Source organism: Macrobrachium nipponense, chromosome 32 (genome assembly GCF_015104395.2).
Source record: "Macrobrachium nipponense isolate FS-2020 chromosome 32, ASM1510439v2, whole genome shotgun sequence".
Taxonomy (NCBI): Eukaryota; Metazoa; Arthropoda; class Malacostraca; order Decapoda; family Palaemonidae; genus Macrobrachium; species Macrobrachium nipponense.
Genome location: NC_061094.1, coordinates 40,891,820 through 40,913,649, shown reverse-complemented (window position 1 = coordinate 40,913,649; position 21,830 = coordinate 40,891,820). Strand labels below are relative to the sequence as shown.

The window sequence follows — 21,830 nt, the reverse complement described above, 5'->3', positions numbered from 1 at the left end:
TGGAGAACGCAGAAAGTAATTTTCTTTGTATATAAGCATATGATTTTTTGTAAAACTTCTCAGACCATTGTGGAGAAGATTGTGTAGGGGAAAATTATTATTTATTGGCATCTCATCCTTTGCAGCTAAGAGGAAAGTTAGTGAAAAGATGTCTGAAAGTATCTTTCCATAGCAGAGGGACATTTGCGGAAGAGGTGGTGTTTGGCCATGGAAAGGATAAAAGAGAAGGATAATTGTGGAGGGGTAATGATGTATGTGGCTGTTTTGACATTGTAAGGCTGGTTGTTGCGTGAGATTAATAATTTGTGTATAAATAAAGATGCAGTTGCACTGATCATTAGATCAACGATGTCATCAGTTTTAAAATCTGGAAGAGTGGGAAGTTTTCTAATATTTCTGTCCCGAAGGTATTCATTGGATTGAGGATAGTGCCACAGTAACATTTCTCAAGGTGTGTTAACACAGAGCACCATCAGTAAGGGGAATTACCTAAAGAATTGTCAAAAGTCTTTATATTGATGGAGCCCTTGCAGAACACCCATAAAATGCTGGAACCCAATTGAACAGTTAGCAGATTGAGGAAACATTAGTTTATTGTGTGCATGATTACAGAACACATGTCAGTTAAGCATTAAAATGGTAGAATGAATGTAGAATATTCAGTAAAGCTGAAACACCAGTAAAACTGCCACAAGAACAGTGGAATGCCATGAGTAGTGTTATCAGAATGGTGGAACACTAGTAAAACTATCAGTAAAATAGTGGTACATCAATATGTTGGGCAGAAGAGTGGTCAATAGTTTAGTGAATGTGATTATGTAGTGTCTTTTGGAGGGAAAAAAAGGAACTGCTCATTGTTGCAAGCAGATAGCAAATTATCAATTAGAGAAAGCTTTTAGGAAAACCAGATGCTCTTCCTTCTGGTCTCTGTGTATCATTAGTGGTAGATGAAGGTGGAAAATGGCTTTTTCTTGAACAGATAAATGTTGAATTAAAGTAATTGTAAGAAATTTTGTGGTTTTGGTCACCCATAAATTTTGTGGTTTTGGTCACCCATAGAACAGTGGTCATAAACTTGCAAATCAAGCTGTCACAGAGTGGGATGCTCATATTTGAAATGGGTGAACAGAGCAAGGATGAAAAAGAGTGAAATTTGATTGATAAGATGAGTAACAAATGACATTCAGTAAGCACAGTAAATGCCAAATAGGTTAAATGAGAAAATAAATAAGTTAGCAAACAATGGACGAGCCTGCTTTGGTTTAACCTAGAGCTAAGGAATTCAAACCCAAGACTGAAGGACCTTGTTGAAAGGTATGTCACATCCCAGTGTTTGATGTAATATAAATAATGTGACATCTGAGATGATTCAGCCATCCAAGATAGTGGAAAAATTGCTCTTGTCAGCTAAGTACAATTTTATTGAAAGAAGTTGAGCACCCCCAGCTACTCATTTTAATGTGTGTTATGTTTTTGATAGTTGCTCCATCTCATAATTAACAGAAAAATGTGAGTTTTTATTTATTCAAGTGGAATTGAACATGTAATTTCTTCACTGTTATATAAGCAGGAGACTCCAGTGTAATGAACTGGTAATTGTCAGAAAAGATAGCATATACAGCATGAAAAGTAGTATTGCCAACAAAATAGATATATACGGTAATTATTAGAGTCACTTGAATAACAGGGAAAAAGCAAACACAATGGGGGGAGTAGCTAGGAGAAGAATTTTAAAATACATAACATTTTGGTAGGTTCTCAAATAATGTAGATTGAATGGATCTTAGCTGTAAAATTAAATGGATTGTCCTAAGTTGTAAAATTAAATGGATTGTCATAATAGAAAATGAAAAGTTCAGGGGAACCATCATCAGACAGGTGACTTGATGACTTTGAGAAAGAAAAAGTAGAGGCTAATTGAAGCCCACTGATATATTCATCTGTTGCTAAACCTAGTATTTTTCATGCTTCTTGGGTTTCTATTTGTGTGCCCTTTGGAGATGGCCAGTAATTTTGTTTCAGTAGATATGTGTTGAAATGAAGTACTTACTACTAGTATACTGTAGCATTGTGTACAAGATATGGTCTGTGAACTTTGTTATCAAGTTGCAGAAAATTTTAATATTAGATAAGGCAATGTTATCAAGTTGCAGAAAATTTTAATATTAGATAAGGCAAAAAAATTTTTACCAATTTTTTTCCACAATTTAAGTTAGATAATAGCAAATTCAGCTTTGATAGATAATAGCAAATTCAGCTTTGATAGTCAGAATTATGTTTTTAATTCTTTTGAATTTGCATATAATCAGCTAATATTACAGTCTAATTTCTTCTAATCTTGCATTCAAAGAATAGTACCAGTATAATTATAGTAAATTGGATGTAAGAAACATCATGTTTTGTAAAACATTAAAGAAAATTTGCTTATGTGTTTGTAAGGCACAAAGCACAGCTGTGATAATTAAGGTTTTTGTTTTACTCTTGAAATGCTTACCTGTATATACTAGATGTATGATATTTTTTCAGGAGACTCACCACGAGAACCATCACTTGTTCTTATCCTCAAGTGGGGTGGAGAATTAACTCCTGCAGGGAGAATTCAAGCGGAGGAATTAGGACGTATATTTCGCTGCATGTATCCTGGTGGTCAAGGTACTGGCTATTTTGTTAATGTTTTGATATTAATATTATTATGAGTTTTTTGTTGGTTACTCTATTATTAATTTGGTAAGCTATTGTAGTTAAGTAAACCTTGTTTCAACTAGTACGTATATTCATCTGACCTGAGAAATGTGTTCTTTTTGAATTTTGATTAACCTGATTTCTAAACAATATTTATCCTGGCTAGAGATGTAACATTTTTCATCCGGTCAGGGAATACACAATTTTGCCAGTACATATTGGAATCAAGAGAAACCAGAGTTACAGCAAATTATTTGGACCCTTAATTAGTTTTGTCGTGTAATCAGATAGTACCCCTAAGAATGTGTAGAATTTTTGGGGGGCTGTATTGTACCGGTACCTGCAGGAGAAACGTAGATAGTCTAAATCTTTAGGTTTTTAAGGTATGTACTCTTGTCATCCCAGTACGTAGTTGTAGGAATTTGTAATTTTGAATTTTATGGGCTATTAAAACAAAAATTACACAAAAAAAATTCTGTAAATATAAACCTTAGTTTTAGTTTTGTCTTTATCCAGTATTGGAAGTAGCAGTGAAATGCTGAATAGCTATCAAAACTTGCAAAGTACTAAGTGAGACCTCCACTACACTGCTGTGTCCATTATCTCATTTGGTGAAAATAGGGATTCTTCGTGGGTACCTTCTGGGTTGTTAGCATTATTGTGATCTTAAAAAACCATATTGTCTTTACATTGCTGTCTTACCTTCTTTCTTTGTTCAACAAGAATTGGTAAGAGGTACTTACTTTCCCATCTTTCCTTGGTGATTTCTGCTCACCTTTGCTCCTTTCATTCTGCTATATCTATCTTCATCTTAAATTCTGCTCACCTGGCCTCTTTAACTGATCAACATCAGAGTGAAGAGATTGTCTTACTTGACTCATAAGTGGCTGGCTGCTTAAGTCCTGTACTGTGTATAACACCTGACCATCATCACATCCTGCATCTTGAGCTTACCCTTATAGAATTTAGTTTGTAATCAACCTTTTGTCATCCATGATCTAACTTACATTGCTTATTATCACAATGATCATACCCTATCCTTCATACTGTTATGTAGATTTCTGTCATCATGCTCGACCTTGGCCACAATCCTGCATACGTATCTGGTTTTTCATATGTTATTAGGACCATCTCTTTCTTGATTGCTAGTTTGACAAGTTTTTGGTTGCTTCCTTTCTTTTCTTCAATGTCCATCCATCCCTCTGTTATTGAGTTATAAAATTACTCTTTCAAAGCCCCATTTTCTTCTTCTTTACTCATTTCTAAGTGGAGACTGTTTCTGATCAGCCTTCCCCAGTTTCCTCTGTCTAATGCATCCTGACTTCTTAAACCATTCTCCTAGATGTCATTCGCTGCTTTATCCTCCCATCTAAACTGTGGCCTTCCCTTTCTCCTCGCTTCCACCTCATGCTCACAATCCTTTTACACACGACCTCTTTCTGTCTGCATAACATGAAAGAACAACTAGTTTTCTCTCCTGAATTGTCTTTAATACTTGACCTATCTTAACTGTTCCACTGTTCTTTACAGAACTGGAATAGGTTGATGGCTTTGGTGTTCCACTTAAGTTAACCCTCCACATTTATCCTCATGAATGTAGCCATTTCATGAAAATTTCTACTACATAGTACCAGTCTAAAGCACACATCTTGTGTTGAAAACACTGAGACCTTTATGGATGTCATCATCTTGTTTTAGAAAGTAGCATATCATGGTCCACTTGGCACTGAAGAATTAGCAACATGTTCTTGGAATTCTGCATTATATCTCTTTTGATTTGCTGACTTTTCTCTTTCTGCTAATATAAATCCATCTATCCTTAAAGCAGCCTAATTCATCTTGACCCACCCCTTATCATTTAGATAATATGATAATATGCCGCCAAGAGGAATTATGTTAGATTGCGGTGAAGTGCAAATTAGTTGAGATACAAAGTGCAAGTGAGATATACTTGTAAAATAGATGACCTTACAAAGTGCAAGTGAAATATACTTGTAAAATAAGAAATGAACTTACTTAACATTGACAAGTAATTTGAGTGGAAGTACGTATAATAAATTCAAAATGAAAATTACAGTAACTTTTGTATTAATCTTTATAACACAAAAATGAGCCATGCACATATCCTCACAAATCATCTGAGAATAGTGAAGATGTCTGCAGTATTGTTAGAGCTGACATATACGTATACGTACTGTGCTTACGTTAAATCACTGTATATAATTTACTTACATGTTGATGGTGATGGTACTAAGCACAGTAATTTATGTGATGAAAATGTGGGAACGTAAACAAAAGGTGAGGAATGATTCAATGAAGATTGCTCATAAGCACACATCTTGCTGAGCGATTGGTCTGACAGTGTGAAAGCCTGTGTCAATACATACACAGGAACAGCTATGTTAGATTCTTGTGCAAATAATCTCTTGCTAGACCAGATTTTTTTAATAATGGAGATGACACCTGTGTCTTGCTATTTTCTTATGAAATATGATATATATATATATATATATATATATATATATATATAATATATATACATATATATATATATATATATATATATATATATATATATATATATATATATATATATATATATATATGTGTGTTGTGTGTGTGTGTGTGTGTGTGTGTGTGTGTGTGTGTGTGTGTATAGATTTTTTTTGCACTCTTCCCTTCCACTGATTTGGAACCTTACCTAACCTTTCAGTTCCATCAAGGCTTTTAGGCTATTGAGCTAGTATTTTTGGGCCATGCAGGCAACTTGCCTTTATACCAGCTTCACAATTAGCCTTGAACTGTGAGTTTGTATTACTGGCCTCATGCTTAACTCTATGAAGATCTTGTTTTCTAAATCACTGTCTTTCATTGTCATTATTTACATAGTTCATTTTACGTACTTATCTTTGTTTTTAGTGTTACTTTTAATAATAATATTTTTGCTACTCTAATATATCTATTGAGCTTCTGGTATTTTGTATAGTTTTGGGGATTTTTTAATGTTCAAATACTGCATTTGTTGATAGTAGCATAATGCTGGTCCCATTCTGACAGCCTTGGCTTCTCCCCTTTTTTGTATTTCATGATTGAACTGCAGATATTGTACTTTGTAAAATGTGATCTCCTTGACTTTTTTCAGATTTCTTTAATGGTTAAAGCTCTTAAAGATTAATATTTTGACATACATGTTTTTGGCTCACATATGCTTGTTTAATTGTTTAATTACTAGAGGTATTCTTTCTTCATGTTTTTTCTAGTTCAAATGTATGAGGTAAATGTACTGTAATTATGTATGCTTTGCTAGCTTATTCTCTGCAGCCTACTCCCCCCATTTCCCCAACCTTGTATTTGTCAAGATAATTATGCATACAGTTGATATTAAGGTTTCCTATTTTAGCAATATTTTTTATTAGCTCATATACCAAAACATTACTGATTAAAGTTTGCCTTAAGTTTGTTATCTTTTCAAGTTTTTCCTGTATATCATGAGTTTTCTTAATTGACTTATTATTCTAGCTTCTTCATATTGTTTTTCATTGACACTTTTAAGGCTTGTTGCATGCCAAGTAAGGTTTGAATTTTGTTATACCATACTATGAATTATTTCGCATGGGTAGTCCTTTTCTTATTGTCTTTCTTGGGTATAATGTTTAGGTAGAGGCTTGATTTTGTAACTTTATGTTGCAATTTATCAATCCTACTAGTCTGCATAGAAATAGTCTTGTGTAGCACCCATTAGTACTCAATTTTTTATAGCTCATTAATCTTCGAATTTTTTACAGTCATTGCAATTTGTAATTGTAGTTGCGTTTCCCACCACCAAACTACTTGATGCTCTTTCCATATCCACCACAGAACTAGCAGCTCTAGTAAAGTTTTGGACCTTGCTTGAAACTCTGAAGATGAAGCATTTGTCATTTATTTACATTCAAAGATTATGTTAGAATTGCTGAATAAAATGACAAATTTTAAAATTAATTTGTATTTTTCCTAACTCATAAACCTGAGGTTTATGAGCAGACTATTCTACACAACAAGGTTGTTCAGTAGTACACTACTGGTGGGAAAAGTGAGGAGTACCCTCACCCCTCCCTTTGTTGAGTCGCGTAAACCACTTGCCTTATAGCCCAGGTAAACAAATGAGGGGTGGCTAGGGGTGGGCAGTTTATGTAAAGACCTCAGGTTTGTATGTTATGAAAAATACAAATTACTTTTAAAATTTGTCATTTATGCCTACACAAATACAAACCATCGAACTTTACATCGGAAGACTTACTAATTGGTGGGAGGATGTGTAGCCTTCCTAACCGACTGGAGGTTCACCTCACCTAGGACTTTTTCTTGGTCGTACAATGTCAAGCAAAGGAATCTGTGCTATGCCTCTGATCGGAAGAGCAGAAGTGTGCTCATCTGTCAGACTTCTGGGTTTTCAAAGCACTAATGGAATTGAAATCAGCATTACTCTAAAAAGGCTATGTAGGATTGAGAACAACTTGCTACATTCGAGCTGGTTGTTTCTGCTGGGACAGGAATAACTGCTCTGTCTCCTTGAACATGCTGATTGAGGAGTCTGAGGGAAAGACTCTCACTGCTGCCATACCTATCAGTATGCCCAAGTATTTTATCTTCTGTTTGGTTGTAAGGTCTAACTTCTCGAGATTTATTGCAGTGCCTAGTCTGCGACAAAATCCTAGGAGACGATCTCTGTCATGAAGCAACTTCAGGTGAGAACTTGCTGCGACTAGCCAATCATCAAGATACCTCAGAAAACGTATCCTGTACGAATGAGCCCAAGTTGAAACAAGGGTGAATACTCTCGTGAACACCTGCCGAATGGCTGACAATCCAAAGCAGAGAGCCTTGAATTGATACACTGTTACATTGGGGATAAAGCAGAGGTTCTTGCAAGATGGGTAATTGGAAATATGCATCCTGCAGATCCACCATAAACATAAAGTTAGGCTCCCTGATGGCTGCCACCACTAAACCAGTTGTTTTCATTCTGAATAAAGTCTGCCAAACAAATCGATTCAAAACTGACAGGTCTATGACTGGTCTCCATCCCCCTGATGCTTTCTCCACTAGAAAGATCCTGCTGTAAAATCCTTGAGTCTGGTCTGTCACGACTTCTACAGTGCCCTTCTCCAGCATCACCTTCACCTTGCTCTGTACTATTACGAGGTCCTTCGACGAGCCAGAAATATGTCTGTAGACGGACCAGTAGATTGGTAAGGTGTGGGGGAGATTCGAAGGGTAGTACGTGGAGGGGCACTACCCCTAGTGCCCTCCTTCTTTCTTCCCCTTACTGCCTCTCCCTGGGTTGGCAGAGGAATGAAATGGTTGCTGGCTTGCACCCTTCCTGACGGGGGTCGAAGAAGGTTGGGGATACTTGTGAGGCGTCCTAGGATTTTGTGATTTCCTGGGACCCACAGATGAAGGACCAGCCTGACCTGGTGATCGGGCTGCAGTGGCTCGTGAGGGGCCAGTGGTCTTTGCCACTGTGTGGTAGACGAGGCGGTTGTTATCATTCCCCCTTCATCGATCCACAGCAGCATCTAGTTGTTCTCTGTCAAAAAGAGATGTGGAACCCAGCAAAGGTCTGTTTCTCAGAGTTAAGACCGATTCAGGACTTATAAACTTCAGAACTTGGCATAGAGCTGCGTCTGGCCCTTTAAATACCAAGTTTGCCTGTAGGTTAGCTGTCTGGTGGGCCAAGTAATTAATGGTCTTACCTCCAGACAGGAACAGTCTATTAAGATTAGCCATTTCCTTGTTGGGGAGCGAAGGAGAGGAAGTGATAACCTTAGCGACTGTTGTAGACCAATGGTCACTCCAAGAGACTGCTTGGAACGCTGCCATAGCAGTTGTTTTCAAAGTTGCTGACTCCTGATGTGAGAGGGAGATGTTTTCTGCTCGAAGTTGCTCCAACGACAGACCTGGACTGAGATGAACCAAGTCTGGGTTGATCTGTGCAGTTGGGATTAACTTCTCTGAAGGTTTATAAAACTTCTTTTGATGAGGGAGTAGTGGAGGAAGCAGCTTAAATGAGTGGCTGGCTCGCAGTGAGGTCTTCCTTCCAGAGATGAGAGAATTCACCTAACCCATGATTGATTCTGCAGCTTCAATCATGAATCCTATTGATGGTAAGGATCCCTTGCAAGGCCTAACCAGGGCTTCAAGACCTGAAGGAACAATCCCACTGTCAGCCAATGTCTCATACCAGAGATTGCTATACAGTGGACCCCAGTAGTTGCGTTCTTGGCATTCGTGGACTCATGTATGTATTCGCATATTTCTCTGTGGACCTTATCTACCCATTATTTGTGTGAAATTTACATATTCATGGTATTTTCTATGTGAAATATCCACAAACTACTGTATTTTCATATCAGTTTTATGATTAAATGTACTTTTTATGATAAAACTATTTAAAAAATCAGGTAGTATAAGCATTTTTATAGGGGTTCTAAGTATTTGCGGACTCTAGCTCTTTGCAAGGGGGGTCTGGAACGCATCCCCCACAAATACGGGTGGTCCACTGTACTGACGAATCAGTTTATCAGTCTTGGTGTAGGATTTCTGCAGCTAAGGAGTATCCGCATCCTTGGGGAGACGACCACCCTCCGTACCTTCCAAGTCGTGGTCCTCCCGAGTTGCCCTCTCTGCAGGTGAGAGACCTCCACTAGAACCCCCATGTTCCCTCTTGTGGTTCCCCACATAACCCCAGGAGGTTGAAGGAACAGGTGAGAGGGGCCTGACACTCTTTGTTGACCTGCCAGGGACCAAAGCCTCAGCAGGAGAGGAATGCTGGGACCAATTGTCAGACTGAAATGGCGATTGATGTATGAGTCTGGGAGAACTCCCGTCATCCCAAGGTGAAAGGGGGTTGTCCTTGGGAGAGGACACATGCCCTCTTGAAAGTGCACAGGAGCTATCCTGAGGAGAGTTAGATTCGCTCACACAAATGTGAGCGAGAGCTGCCCCCAGGAGAATGGTCCCGCCCTGTAAGGCAAGAGCATGGTCTATCCCAACAAGGTGCAGGACTTGTCTTGGAGACCGAGGCTTCTATCATAGAAGAGTTCACCTAGCTTTCTAGCTAAGCCCCACCCACTGCACACCAGTGATTGCTAGACCCACTCTCAAAAGGTTCCAATTCTGAACAATGTGCTTAGACTTTGATCAGCCCCTCAATTCAGTGGACCTGATACTACCACAACTCACAAGCTACAATAGGCGATTTTCTTAATTGCATTGGCATCAGGAGCTTGTATTAGGAAACTGGGCTCTCTTTGACAGGGACAATACATCATGCAAATGGCTGACAATCAATTATTATTGTCCTCTGGCTTGTCATCCTGGCCAAAAATGAGATTCCTTTAAGAAGGAAATCTCCTATTTTAAGTAAACTAGATTTAGCAGGCAAAAGATTATGCCCAGTTTAAGCACTTAAGGTTTACCTAGAGGTCATGGCAAACATCCCAGAAGGTCTCTTTTTCCCTATACTCCAGCAACACTATTGTCATGAGCTTGAACAATTTCGACTACATTGTGTATCGGTAGGTTGCAAGGATAGTCCTGACCCATAGGTGATACAGCAGCAAACCAGTGGCGGGTATGTTAACTATTGCTGGAGAAGGTTTGACAATACAGCAACCATATCCAGCATGCTTAGGGAAGGCACCACAGAACTTCACCTTAAAAAACACGAGTTTGCACTTAGTATCTTGTTCTTTGGTAGTTTCATTTCTTTGCTACCATACCTAAAGGTATTTGGAATAAAGAATGGGGCCTTAAAACTTGTGGTTTGACCATGGACCAAAAATGTTTTTGGGCTGTTGGGATTAAAATTTGAAAGCCTTTCTTCAGCTGTCAATTTCTTTGTAAAGCTCCATGAGGACGTGACAGCGACTACTTGATAAAAAAACAGGTTTTGACGTAGGAAAGACCTTTTATTGGTAGTCGCTGTTAAGTCCTCAAAACCCTCCAACTTCCCTGACGAAAAGACATGGGATTAGGGTAAGGGATCATCCTGCATTGACCAACATAAAGGAATGGTTTCTTGGTCAGTTTCTGTTCGTATGTAAATAATATGACTGTGCATATGCACATAGCTACTTCTTGCAGTTTTTGACATAGGTAAACTCTTTTTAAAGATTCCTTGAGGAGTAATCCAAACACCATCCCTTGGTCATTTTAATAGTGTTTTGTCAAGAGTTAATGTTGTTCTGATATAACAGAATGAAAATCGTTTTTATATTGGTGGTTGTATCAAGAATGAACTCTCAATAATTTTTAGCGTATACCTTAACTTTTGCTTGACAGTGTAACTGTATTCTGTGATGGTGTAAAAATGAGAAGACCACCTACTCTCATGTTTTCTTTTATCTGAGGGTTACTTTCTCTCATCATTTTTTTTATTAGAGGGTTACTTTCTAAGGTTATAGGATATGCAACTTTATTTAGCCCTCAAGGAATATAGCTCAGTTTCTTTTGTGTTATTTTAATGATAACACGGTATGTATTTAACTTCAGGATGATGAGGATTCTTATGTGGGATCTTCATAATCTTATGATCCCCATATAAGCAGTATCATTCAGGAATACTGCTTTAAGGAATACTCTTTTCAAGGCATTTGTTCCTACAAAAAAAAAAATTAGCTTGACCTCATGATGTACTAGCTAATTAGCAAACACATAACTCCTTCTTTGTCCTTTAGTTTGTTGTCAAAACACAAGTTCTTGGGAGGAAATATGATGTCAGTTTTCTATGAGAACTTTTTGTAGAGAATTCAGCAAATATAACCTGTGTTATTTACAAACTTCTTAAACTGTGATGACAGACTTGTCCTTGTTCATGTTCTTTTTTTCTGTCTCTACAATAGTCCAATGAAATCCAGTATTTTATGAGTAATTTTGACTTTATAAGCTTCTACATTGAATAAATTAGCTGATGGTAGTGATACTTTGAAACCATGTGATCCTTTTGTTCACCATTCTGGCCAAGGGATTGCCTCCCTAAGTTAGGTTCTGTTAATTATTTTATATTACCTGTGATGATGACTAAGCAAGTTTTGATCATCATTATCATCATCATGATAATTGTGGGTAAAGGTCAAGCTATCTTATAATCATCATCTTTTGTTGTGTCCAATCCATGAATGTATCTCTAAAGTTTTGTAGTTGGAATGTAACTGGATTCTTGATAAATTATCTTGTATGCTCCTTATATAATTTTTGCATTTATCAGTCAGTATTTGTATAGGTATAGTCCCACAATAGTGTAGTGCAGTACTATCAACTTCCTAAGATAACTCAGGTTTCTCTGGTCCTTTTTCTATTATCAGAGGTATAGTGTATTATAAATTACTTTAATGCAAGTGTTGAGTCACATTTTCTGACTCACAGGGCTCGTCCAAAGGATTTCTTCTGAAGTAAAACTTGAAAATTGGAAAAGGGTAACTACAATGTGTAAGCACACCACTTCTGTGGTGTGAATTAAAACATTTTGTATATGGAAATATATATGATGAAATGGAATGCAGTAAGAGATTTTAATTTAAATAGGTCCTCTTAGCTGTAAATTTTTAAAAGAATGGGTTTGACAATATCATCTGTTGAGATAAAATAATGCAGTACAACCTGGAATAGATAGCTTCACTGCAAGAAATGAAGGCAGTAGCAGTATGTAAATATTACTGTGTTCTTGATAAAGTGTAAGTTGTGCTATTATTATTCAGATTGGAAAATCACTAAATGAAGGGATGAAATATTTGCTGCACGAGCTAACACTGTGCATGCGAGTTATGTTGTCTAACACACTTATACTGGCACCTTCACTTATTTTCACCAATACCACAGGTCCCTCTGACCCTCTAGTCTCCAGAGAATTTGGTCCAGGGTCTAGGTATTTTCTTCCCAATTATTTATTTCTTGGACTTTGTGATTAACAATAGGAAAAGCCCTGCCTTATAATTGCTGCCTTGTGATCAACAATAGGAAAAGCCCTGCTTGATCATTGCTGCCCCAACTATTGAGTTTGTGTAGAGTTCTCTTAATATCTGAGTGTGAGATTGGGGGACTAGGATGACAGGTCTCAGCAAGTGGAACATCAAAATTGTCTAGTCAGTTACCTAATGAAATAGGTCTGTGATATCTTTGTGGTTATTTGATAGTTTCCTATCTATGTCTGAAGAAGGAGGGATAACAGATAAATTAATCCAAAGATAGAGAAATTTAATTTGGTCTGCAAAAGGTGAGGCAACATTAATTGGTGTAATTTGATTTTTATTTGAAATAGTAATCTTGTGGTTCTTTAACATGGGGTTTTTAGCTGCAGTGTTAGTTATCTAATGAGGTAATCACCTTCCCTAGCACTTAAGCTACAATTTTTGTTGTCAGGTACGGAGACTAATAGTTCATATTTTAGGGATCAAGCGTTAGTACAAAGAGGTTGAATCGGCTTCCTATATCTAAAGTGCGTAAGTAGGGGACTTTATGGGAACTCCAGATGCATTGCTATTCTAGATGTATAGTAATATCTTTGAAGACAAGAGTCTGCACATATTTGGATCTAATTCGCCTTCCCCTTTATGTGCTGAATGGCACAGTATACCACAACATCATACTGTAACTCACTACTCCACAACAAGATTTAGGCATATAATATTATGTTATGTTTTTCAATGAATTAGTATGACTCCTGAAAAAAGCAGTTTTGCGTATGCTTTTGAGATTACTTCTCATAAACATCAAGCCATATGGAAAGGAATTCCTTTGTACTATTGATATTAGAAATTAATTAGAAAATATGATAGGACAACAAATTTAGACAATTGGGAAAGGTTTGTACTGTATGTGTAGTAAGCTAATGCAGTATATGCAGTATATATTATGTTTATGCAGATGTGGCCTGTTTCATTCATCAGCACTTCTTGTATTAAATTGAGGAATGTTGATGAATGTTTGCATTCTTGATAAGCTCAGAATTTTGTTGTTTAGTGTACAAGTGGAACTCTTAGATCTTTGTTGTTGATTCTGCAGCTTCATCTTTCGTAGAAAATGGTAAATTTTCATACAGTGAACAGACTATTTTTCTGGTGTTATTGTTAAGTTACTGGCTCTTAGAAAATAGTCTTGATGATTTAACTGCTAATTAAAAACATGCAGTTGGAGCTTAAAATTTTGATGCAATAATTTGGAAATCAGCACAACATATGTGATGCTTGATTGGCTCTGTTTTGATAATGAACCCTTTCAGTGTGTTTAGGTATATATTTCCTTTATAACTGTAGGACAACTAAGCATTTGGATAAGGAGCTGATTACTAAATTGGTCAGTTTTAGATTTATTTTGCTATGTGCCTATTTTATGTAATCTGTAAACTTTTTCTAATTGTAGAATAAAAAAATCACTTTATTAGTAACACTAAAAATAAAAATAAATTTATCAGGAGAATTGACTTTTAGTAACAATAAGATAAATCAAGATATCCAAAAATTGAACACTGAAAGGGTTAGAAAAATAAGACTAGTTGCCACTGTAATGTGAGTATTTTCATTTGTATTGTGATCAGTAATGTAACTATGTTTCAGAACGGTCAGAGTGGATTGAAGAATCTGTAACTGGATGTGAGTAAATATTTCATCATGTACAGGGGACAAATACAACCTTTTGCTGAGTGGAATATTTTAGCCGTGAACCTCTCAGGCAGTAAAACATTATATGTAGATATTTTATCAGTGCCTTCATTTTAGTACGTGCAAGTCTAGTGTTTATTCTGGCTCATGAATTATTCAATTATTATAGCTTGAGATCTGCAGTGAACTGAGGTTGCTATACTCAGATATCCATTTTCCATGGTTGGACAAATGTTCCCAGCAAAGGGTTGCTTTAGAATTTCCTTAAAGAATAGTTTAGGAGATTTATCGGTGTGGACTGTGTTGTAGATACTGCTAGAGTTGCTAAACTATCCTTTTTTGCTCTCTTGCTTAATATTGGTATTCTTGTGCTTATGAATAATGACCATGCACTGTTTGTTGAATAGTTAGTATTTCTGGCATTGTTTAGCATGGGAATAGTAATACATGTTGCTTGTATGTATAGTTTACGTTATACGTATAGATCTTTCTCTCTGGTTATATTAGTTTTCATTACTTTACTTCAAAGGGCACATGTTTTCCCTTGAATAAAAGTGATATATATTATTATTTAGATTGCATCTTTTTTTTTTCTTTTTCTTTGGTGCTGGTATATATATCTAAATCCTTCTAAGGAAAAAATAAACATTACAAGATGACTAATAATAATCTGGCTAGTGATTGTATTTTTCAATGAAATTTTACTATTTTTGAAAAAGTAATTTTTAAAAATTTTTGTCTGTTCACACATTACTAATAACATCTAAATTTAGGGAAAATTTATATTGCGTAGTCGCTGTCTTGCCCTCAAGTAGTTACCCTTCCATGGGCTAACCAGAGCTCCATGGTGACCAGACTAATGTCAAAGAATTATCTTTTAGCTGGTCTCGGAGCCGGGTATTGTGTCGTTAATCATTGGGTGTTCTGTCGTAATGATTAAAAGTATAACACATGATAGAGTATAAATTAACTTAGGGCACTTTTTCTTATCCTTAGCAAATGTTAAAACCCAATTTATCTACGTCAAAACCCACAAGAAGTGGCTATGCTTGTATGCGCTGTCATATGTTTACATACGACCAAACACTTACTATGAAGCCATTCCTTTTCTGGTCGGTAAACAAACCAGAGCTCTGCTTATTGATTCAGCTAAGTGCATAATTTTAAGTTCCAGTTAAAAATTTTTTAGCTTAGACTGTAGAACAATGATCTTATTGTGTGAAAAGCCGTAAATTGGCATTTTCCACCAGCAGCCGTTAACACTTCTTACAATTTATGATTGCTAGGCTAGCTCTGAGAGTTTCGTTCTTCACTTATTATTTTCATTACCGAGGTTCATAAAAACATAAGTTGAGAGCTAAGTGTATAATTTTAAGTTCCGGTTAGAATGTTTAAAATGTAGGCTGTGGAACAATGATTTTATTGTGTATGAAAAGCCATGCACCTGCTTTTTTCGCCAGCAGACGTTGCTTGCAATTTATGATCGTTAGCTCAGAGAATTTTGTTCTTAGCTCATTGATTTCATTACTGAAGTTCATAGAAACATTTAAACTGAAAACTAAGTGCTTAATTTTAAGTTATTTAATTTTGAGTGAAAAGCTGTAAAACGGCTTTTTGCCGGCACACGTCTGCTCTTCTTATAGTTTATTATTATGATTTTTTGCTAACTGTAAAAGCAAAAATTGTTTTGCAGAATTTATCATTTTATTTAGAAGTTTTATCTAAAAAAGTGTTCCACAATTATTATTATTTATAAAAGATAATCGTTTCAGATGATGATGTTGGCAATAGCCTACTAGGAAGTAGCCAACAATCTACATCGATTCAGTGAGAATATGTTAACTAGACTGTAGTAGATATTGTTTGTAGCCTATAACTTGAGATTGTATATCCTTAAGGGTGAACAAAAATAACCTGGACTAGGTAGTAACCTGAATTAAGGTAAGCTTTAAAGACATATCCTGTTAGGCTATGGGCCTAGGCAGTAGTAGCCTAAGTTTACACTGAAGACCTTAGGATTATATAAAAGGCAACAGACATTTTTTCCATATAGCCCGTATACTTGAGCATAGTCTTAGTACTCTAGGCTAACATGTGCATACCCTTAAAAGGTAAATAAATAATTTAGATTGATCAGACAATAACCTAGTCTAGGTGATAGGATAGCCTAGCTAGAATTTCACAATAGTAATTTACTGTTTTTATACAGTAGACCAAATATGCTGTGAAGTAGTAGACTAACCTGACGGCGACAAATGACACCTGGTTAATTCCATACCCCTAAAGGTAAATTGATTAATCAAGATTAGACAATAACTTACACTAGGTGATAGCCTTAATAGTATAAAGTTTCACATTAGAAAGTTACTGTTTTGTATAGTAGACCAAATAGCCTAGGGCTAGATATAAACAATCTGGGTTAGACAAAATTGTCAGCCTACCTATGGGTTTACATATGAGTAAGTTTCTGTTTTCATATAGCCGTTACATTTGATCTAGAGTAATCTGGATTAGGCAGTATCTTTATACTATACTAAGAGAGGACTACTGTATTTAGGAAACATCCTATTGTTGGTGTACTACGTGGTAGTTTAGCCCAGATAGCTTAGGATTGGATATAAACAGGATCCTAGGCTTTATTAAATAATGGTTTTTATGACAAGGGGCTGATACAATACCAGCTAAAAGAGAATTCTTTTGAAATTAGTCTGGTCACCATGGAGCTACAGTTAGACCATGGAAGGGTAGCTCCTTGAGAATCCAACAGCAACTACCAAAAATGCGTAGGTTTTCTTACTTCAAAACCTGTTTTTTGCTAATATATGCTTGCTACTTTAATTTCCATCAGGCTTAATAGGATTCATATGAAGTCATGAAGTAACAGGGATTGAAAGTTATGAAATTATTGTTGCATGCTTGTTAATGTTTGTCAAATTATGTATGGGAAAAGGACTTTGGTAAAAATGAAATATAACTTGTATTGAGAAAAATCCATGTTTTTCAGTGTGTAACTACTGAGTTTTTTTTCCTTACTCATGTATCATGATTTATTCATTGAAAAAGTTTGTAATTTGATGGGCAGAGTGATCCATGTCTCTTTTATATTAAGCATGAATATGACTTTTGGGAACAAGGTCTTATGGGATTCAAAATCAGGAAACTTGAGTACTTTATATCTACAGGTGAATACCATTTACACAATTACTTGCATAAATTCTGTTAGAAAGAAGGGATATGAATACAGATTATGCCAGTGTGTTGTATTCACCAACATAATAAGGAACAAATAAAGGTGAAGCAGGCTCTGGGTTTTAACTCAGACTCTTAACTGGACTTATTCCTGTTGTAGATTCTTGAAGGCTCAATACATTTTTTTTTTATTGTCACAATACTAATTATTATAGATATTCAAGAAATTTATTTTAACGGAACTGCATCCAGAAATTAGATTTATTTTTGAAAAAGAAATGAAAATTTACAATAATTTTAAATAAGGATAAGAACAGCACATTTTATATACTAAAAATTAACTATAGTTTTAAAATTATATACAAAACAACAACTGGGAAATACGTTAGACAATTGTAATAATGGGTATTTGAGGGATGGTTTTGTGGTTGTGTAGGTGCTGTAGCTTTTGATAACAGAGGTAGTATATATTGTGATTCACTTCCATAAGAGATTATCACTGGCATGATTACTGTAGGATGAAGGTGCATTTAAAAATTAGCTTCTTTCTTTTTTTACGGCGAGGTATATGGTGTTGCAGATCTGCAGCAGGCAAGTAAATCCCACTACTATATTTGAGTAAAATCTGTATGTTCATCCATCAATGCATTTCATTGGTGGAAGGAGATCCTATTTTAGGGCTATGAAACTGACAGTACCTAATTCCCAAACTGGTGTGGATATGGAATTTTTATGGTTTCTCCATTTTGCATATATATATAAATATATATAAGGCAGTCCCTGGTTCTCGGCAGGGTTCCATTCCCGGGGGTGTGCCAGTAAGTGAAAACATCCCATTAACTGAAGCTCAGTGATTTATGGCTCCAATAACTGGTTATTGGCACCATAAACACCCTTATGGCATGCCATAAGAACCCTTATGGTGCTGAGAACCGGAACTTGTCCTGTCATGGCGCCATAAATTGTCGATTTTATGGCACTAGACAAGTGCCATAAAACCGGATCGCTGATAACTAAGTCCGCCGATATATATATATATATATATATATACTTTTATGGCATAGTTTTTGTCTTATACAATTTTTGTTAAAAGCAATTGCTTTAGTGGCATCAATAAGTTTCTTGCAGGTATCTTCATACCGACGAAGTTTTTTCCGATTCTCGTTCGTCAATTTCTGGTGAAAAATACGCAGACTTCCTTCTTCCATTTATTGAATTTTGTCGAGACAGCTGTTTCGCCGTATGGCATTGTCAAGCGACTACTGACTTACAATCTGGCTTTTCGGCCTATTTATTTCATCGTGTGGGAGGTATGACCTTGAGGTATGGGTACTGGTTAGTCTGGGGATTAACAGCTTAAGGGCGTTGTTTTGGATACAAAGAACATAAGGACATGTGTACTGTGACAATAAAAGTGAAAGTATAAACAGTTGTTAAATAAATATTCAAAATACAATGCTATGTGCTAGTGTTTCCTTAAGTGTGTGTAAAATTTAATGTTACATGTTGGTTTTAGCAAAAAAAAAAAACAAAATTACATACAGGAATGAAAATGAATATAGAAATCTGAATACAGGAATAAAAAAAAAATATATATATATATTTTATAGCATGCATAAAGGTACAAATCAGATAATTTCTGTTTACACATAAATGTGTATAATGTGTGTGTGTGTGTGTGTGTGTGTCCATTCAATAAATGGAAGAAGGAAGTCTGCATATTTTTCACCAGAAAATGACGAACGAGAATTGGAAAAAACTTCGTCGGTATGAAGATACCTGCAAGAAACTTATTGATGCCACTAAAGCAATTGCTTTTAAGCAAATATATATATTATATATATATATATATATATATATATATATATATATATATATATATACATACATACATACTATATATATATATATATATATATAGTATATATATATATATATATATATATATATAATATATATATATATATATATATATATATATATATATATATATATATATATATATAATATATATTATATATATATATATATATATATATATATATATATATATATATATATATAGTATATATATATATATATATATATATATATATATATATATATATATATATATATATATATATATATATATATATATATATATATATATATATATATATATATATATATATATATATATATATATATATATATATATATATATATATATATATATATATATATATATATATATATATATATATATATATATATTATATACTGGTGTATATATATATACAGTAAGTCCTCGGTTACGCTGGTCTCGACTTACGATGTTTCGTGGTTACGAACGCGCCCCCATAAAAATATAAAAAAATAATATTTTGCGTCGTTCCGTCTTACGCGGTTTAGCGTCGTAAGCAATGTAAACAAACGCGAAACATAGTTCCGGGCGCACGGCGGAAGAATACGCTTTTTGGCTGTGGGGGAGAGGACGGCGTCGCTTCGCTACGCTCATTCCTCGCCCATACGCCATTTTGGTTGTTTACACTGCTCTCTCCCTCGTGTTGTATCGTTTTTGTAACTTTTTTGCTCTTTGTTATGGCTCCCAAGCGCAAGGCGGACTCTTCTGATGGTAGTGCATCGAAGAAAAGAAAGGCCATCACCATGGAAATTAAAGTGGACATTTATAAAGCGATCTGAGAAGGGAGAAACGCCAACAAACATTGGCCGCTCGCTTGGCCTTAGCCGTTCGACCGTTGGCTACCATTATCAAAGATAAAGAGCGCATCGTTGAACATGTGAAAGGATCTGCTCCTATGAAAGCGACAGTGATAACTAAGCAGCGTAGTGTCTAATAATTGAAATGGAAGGTTATTGGTGCTTTGGTTGGAAGACCAAAATCAACGGCGTATCCAGTAGCCTTATGGTGATTCTGGAGAAGGCGAAAAGATTGTTTGAAGCGTTGAAAAAAGAAAAGGGGAGGGAAGTGAAAGTGAAAGAGTTTGTGGCTAGTAGGGGTTGGTTTATGCGATTTAAGGCTCGGGCCAATTACCATAACCTTAAATTGCAAGGTGGAAGCTGCTAGTGGGGATGAGAAAGCAGCGACGTGAATTTCCTAAAGCGTTGTCTGAGATAATTAAGGAGGGGTTATTCTGCTCAGCAAGTGTTTAACGTAGACGAGACAGGTTTGTTTTGGAAACGTATGCCTAACCGCACTTACATCGCCAAGGAGGAGAAGTCAGCACCCGGTCATAAAGCCAGCAAGGAGAGGCTAACTTTACTTCTTGGTAATGCTGCTGGCGACTTCAAACTGAAGCCCTTGTTGGTGTATCAGGCTGAAAATCCAAGGGCACTCAAGGGCATTTGGAAGGGTCAACTACCAGTAATTTGGAAGTCCAACAAGAAGGCATGGGTGACACTTGCAGTGTTTGAGGACTGGTTCGTAAACCATTTGTTCCAAGTGTGGAGCGGTATTGCGCTCCAAAGGGTATCCCCTTTAAGGTGTTGCTAGTGCTGGACAATGCCCCTGGACACCCTGCCCAGCTGAAGACTTAACCCTAATGTCAAGGTGGTTTACCTTCCACCTAATACCACGGCCCTTTACAGCCTATGGACCAAGGAGTGATTGCTTCGTCAAGGCCTACTACCTACGAAGGACAATTGCTATGGCTTTACAGGCAACTGAAAACCAAGAAGGACTTGACTCTGAAGGACTTTTGGAAATCCTACAAACATCCTTGATGCTGTAAAGAACATTGGCTTGTAATTCCTGGGAGGAGGTTAAGCAAACAAACATGAATGGTGTCTGGAAGAAAATTTGTCCTCAATTTGTGAATGATTTCCATGGGTTTGAGGACACAGTTCAGCTAGTTGTCAAGAACGTTGTTGCCCTGAGTAAGGAATCAATTTGGAGATGGAGGTTGATGATGTTACAGAGCTGCTGGAGTCTCATGGCGAGGAGTTATCTGCTGGACCTGATACAACTGGAGAAGCAGATAATAGAGCGGAAGAAGAAGAAGCACCCACCCCAGAGCCTAAGGCTTTCACAAGGCAGGACTTGATAAGAGGTTTTGCAGAGTTTGCAGCAAGCGTTGTCAACTTTTGAGGCTCAGGATCCCAACTTGGACAGGTTCACTAGGGTTTCCAGAGGCGTCATGGATTTGATGCAGTGTTACAAGGAGATCTTGGATGAAAAGAGGTCGCTCTCTGTTCAGACTAACCTGGAGCAGTATTTTAAGAAGGTAGAGAGGCCTGCAGGAGATCCTGTACCCTCTACCTCAGCTGCCTCTGCTAATCCAGACTCGCCTGCCCCACAATCTCCAGCACCTTCTGAAT

General features: G+C 36.3%; 1 protein-coding gene across 1 annotated transcript in view; it reads left to right on the top strand.

Moving 5' to 3' along the window:
- Positions 1–21,830, top strand: part of LOC135207454 (inositol hexakisphosphate and diphosphoinositol-pentakisphosphate kinase 2-like) — a gene marked incomplete at its 5' end in the record, with an annotated part of 255,448 nt that overhangs the window by 5,191 nt on the left and 228,427 nt on the right. The window contains 2 exon segments of the mRNA XM_064239179.1: positions 2,527–2,652; positions 14,277–14,312. Of these exon segments, the coding sequence (XP_064095249.1) occupies positions 2,527–2,652; positions 14,277–14,312 (162 nt within the window).